Source organism: Triticum dicoccoides, chromosome 5B (genome assembly GCF_002162155.2).
Source record: "Triticum dicoccoides isolate Atlit2015 ecotype Zavitan chromosome 5B, WEW_v2.0, whole genome shotgun sequence".
NCBI lineage: Eukaryota > Viridiplantae > Streptophyta > Magnoliopsida > Poales > Poaceae > Triticum > Triticum dicoccoides.
The window spans coordinates 665,174,459-665,177,706 of record NC_041389.1 but is presented as its reverse complement, the minus strand read 5'-3'; the positions used below and the strand labels follow the sequence as shown (position 1 = coordinate 665,177,706).

The 3,248-nt window shown below is 54.6% G+C and overlaps 1 protein-coding gene across 1 annotated transcript; it reads left to right on the top strand.

Moving 5' to 3' along the window:
- Positions 1-690: 690 nt before the first annotated feature.
- Positions 691-2,221, top strand: LOC119312455 (ethylene-responsive transcription factor 1-like). Its single transcript, XM_037588178.1, has one exon. The coding sequence runs from the start codon at positions 894-896 to the stop codon at positions 1,947-1,949; it is 1,056 nt and encodes a 351-aa protein (XP_037444075.1). The 5' UTR covers positions 691-893; the 3' UTR covers positions 1,950-2,221.
- The last annotated feature ends 1,027 nt before the right edge of the window (positions 2,222-3,248 follow it).

Genomic DNA, 3,248 nt, shown 5'->3' with positions numbered 1-3,248 from the left:
GGGGGGGGGTTATGAATAGACGGGTTGGAGCCCGAGTGCAGATTCCCGTCGTATCCTTGGGGCAGTGAGGTTAGGGTTTCTGCTCATGTGACGAGATTTGGTGTTAGGTGATTCAAATATACTCAAGGGTTCAACGACGATGACTGCGGCTCCAGAGCGCCGGTCCTCAGGGACACGTGCGCGAAGACTTACTGGCTGTCATCGACAAGGTCAAGCCGGTTCCGGTAGGGGAGCGGCAACATCGACGCGTCGTTCTGACGGTTGTAGTGGTCGTTCGGTGGCCTCGTAATCTCGATGTAACTTTTAGTATGTTTGAGGTGCTCTGTACTTCCAGCAAACTTTGATAATAGATCTGAATCATCTTTTAAGGAAAAAAAAACTGGTTACTAGATGCTTCTAGTCTTGGTCCACATGGTTTATGCCAATAACCATTTGAAAACCTCCAAGTGGTCGTTCTTATCCTCCTCGGTCCACCCCACGAATTTGAATTTCGCCTCTCCCCATTTCTTTCTTCCGAGCCAAGTCCTCGAGAATATCCCCGCCCTCCGTTTGATCCGTGGCGCGATACTCCCGAGCCAGGCCCGGGAGGAGGGGAGGGGAAATGAAATGAAATCCCGAGAGTGCCCCTGAACCGACCGGCCCGTGCTCCCCACCCTTTTTTGCTTTTAGCCCCCGCCTCCTCCGCCACTCGTCCTCCGGCTTCCACCGCAACCCCACAACCGCACGCCACCAACGCCCCCGCCGCATCCGCCCGCCCGCCCACCGACGAAACCCTAACCCTAGCCCTTCCCCCCACCGCCGCCGCACGCGCTCCCATGGCGGGGCGCCGAGGCTGCTGAGCGCCAGCCCCCGATCGCGCGCGACGATGGATTGAGCCCGCCGGGACCCGAGGCATGGGGCCCAACCCTAGCCTGGACATGCTGGCCGCCGCGGCGGGGATGGAGTCGGCGGCCGCCGCGGCAGCGGCGGAGGCGCAGCCGAGGGGCCGCGTGGTGCGGATCATCGTGCACGACGCCGACGCCACCGACTCCTCCTCCAGCGAGGACGAGTCGGCGCCGCCGCCGCTGGCCACGATGCCGACGACCAAGGAGGAGCTCCGGAGGGAGCGCAAGAAGCGCCGCCGCGTCATGGAGGCCGGGAGGAGGGACGACTCGGGGCTGCCGCACCCGCCGCCGTCCGCCGGGGCGCGCACGCCCTCGGTGCGCTACCGCGGCGTGCGCCAGCGCCGCTGGGGCAAGTTCGCCTCGGAGATCCGCGACCCGATCCAGGGCCGCCGCCTCTGGCTCGGCACCTTCGACACCGCCGAGGAGGCCGCCGCCGCCTACGACGCCGCCAAGATCCGCATCAGCGGGAGCCGCCGCCCGGCCGACGGCTTCCCTTTCTCCTTCCCGCCGCCAGAGCCTGCCAAGCCCACCGTCTTGCGTCTTCCCATGCCGCAGCCTGCCAAGCCCACCATCCTGCGGCTTCCCATGCCACAGCCTGCCAAGCGGATTACCTCGCCGCCGCCGCCGCCTCCTCCTCCCGAGCCCGCCAAGCCGGCCATCTCGCCGCCTCCTCTGCCAGCTAAGCCGTTCGCCCTCCCGTTGAAGCTGAGGCTGAAGCTTTCCTTCAATGCACAGGTCAAGGACAAGGGTTGGAACTGGTGCTCTGCAGGCGATGTCAAGGAGGAGGAGGACGGGGGCTGTGATGGCGAGGCAAAGGTTGGGGATGTGAGCATTGCAGGCGAGGTCAAGGTGGAGGCTGGGGGTTGTGCAGGGGAGGTCAAGGTGGAGGGTGTGGGCTGTTGTGCAGATGAGTCGAAGGAGGCCGGCGGTAGCTCTGAGGTCCAGGCGGTCAAGCCGATGTGGGCGATGATCACCGGGAAACGAAAGAAGCGGTCAGGCTGCGGCACCCGTGTCGGCGCCCTCCACGCCTCCTCCGTCTGCGTCGAGGAAGTTGGCGGGACCTGAGGGAGGGTCCAACTATCCCCGTAATTACTATCGTTAGATCTTCTACTCTTCTGCCTAGCGTCGTCGTGTCCGAACTTCTTTGGTATTGTGTAATTTTTGTCAAGTACTAAACTCCTTGATGTGCAAACTCATGACCATCCTGTCATATGATTGTGGATGATTTAATGTATATACACCCTTCAATATGGTCGATAGTCGATGCCAAGGATGCCACTTTGATGTGCAATGAAACTGATGTACTATAATATCCAAACTAAAATTCTTTATTGAGATATATCATATATGTAGCTTTCATCTTGGATCAATATGAAAGTTAGTGGGAAACTATAGCAATCACTCCTGAAGTGGCAGTAGTTAAGAATTTGTGATGGTCTTTTCCTTTTAGAATGATGGTCTTTGTGAATTCTTCTTGAGAACAGATGTGCTTGTGCCAGTTAGATCAGTACTGTTACTTGATTTGTCTCATGTGTCCATGTCCAGGTTCAGTTATTTTCCTTTGTAACCTCTGTTTTATGTCATGTCCTGGTGTTAACATCACCATGGCATGACTATTATGCCACTTATTGAATGACTTGGTGGAATATGAATCTTGGTCACAGTAATGTTATGGTTGTAGAATCCGGCAATTTGTTTCATCCAGTTTTGTAGCTGAAATCTGCGGCATCTGTTGTTTCAATCTGATGCTGTTTTAATATTTGCGGTTTGGGTTCAGATGTTCTCATTTTATCTTCACATCTAAAAACGCACACACAACCTTTTGTGTTGTGTTGGTGCACATGGATGTGGAACAGTGCTCATTTTGGTAGAAAGATTTGGAGTCTTGCCCAACTTTGCCTAACTGTGCCGCTGCGGGCACAGAAAAATATTCTTGTGTGATGCTCTATCCTGCTTTGTCTCACCAGTCTGGCCAACAAATCTCATGTTATCAGTCTGAGGGGCTGCACAATTTCATCAATTGAAAAAGTTCAATTCTAGTTGCTCCTGCCGGTGCAGTAATACTGTAGCACCACATGTTAGATGAGGAGTTCAATATAGTAAGTACTGTACTTACCATGTCCTTGACATATAAAGCGTATTTTGATTGGTGAGACAACATTTCGATCACAATTATTCTATTAGCATAATCAAAAGTAACTACTTTTTGGTAGGAATTACTTCTGATTTGATTGTGCCCTGGGCCAGAAGGTGTCCAGTGTTCTGCCTTCATATGGTCACAGGAAACTTGAGCTGGGAACCGAAAAGAAAGGCTGGATACAACCCATTCCAGCAAGTGTTTATTCAAACTTCACTAGACCTGTC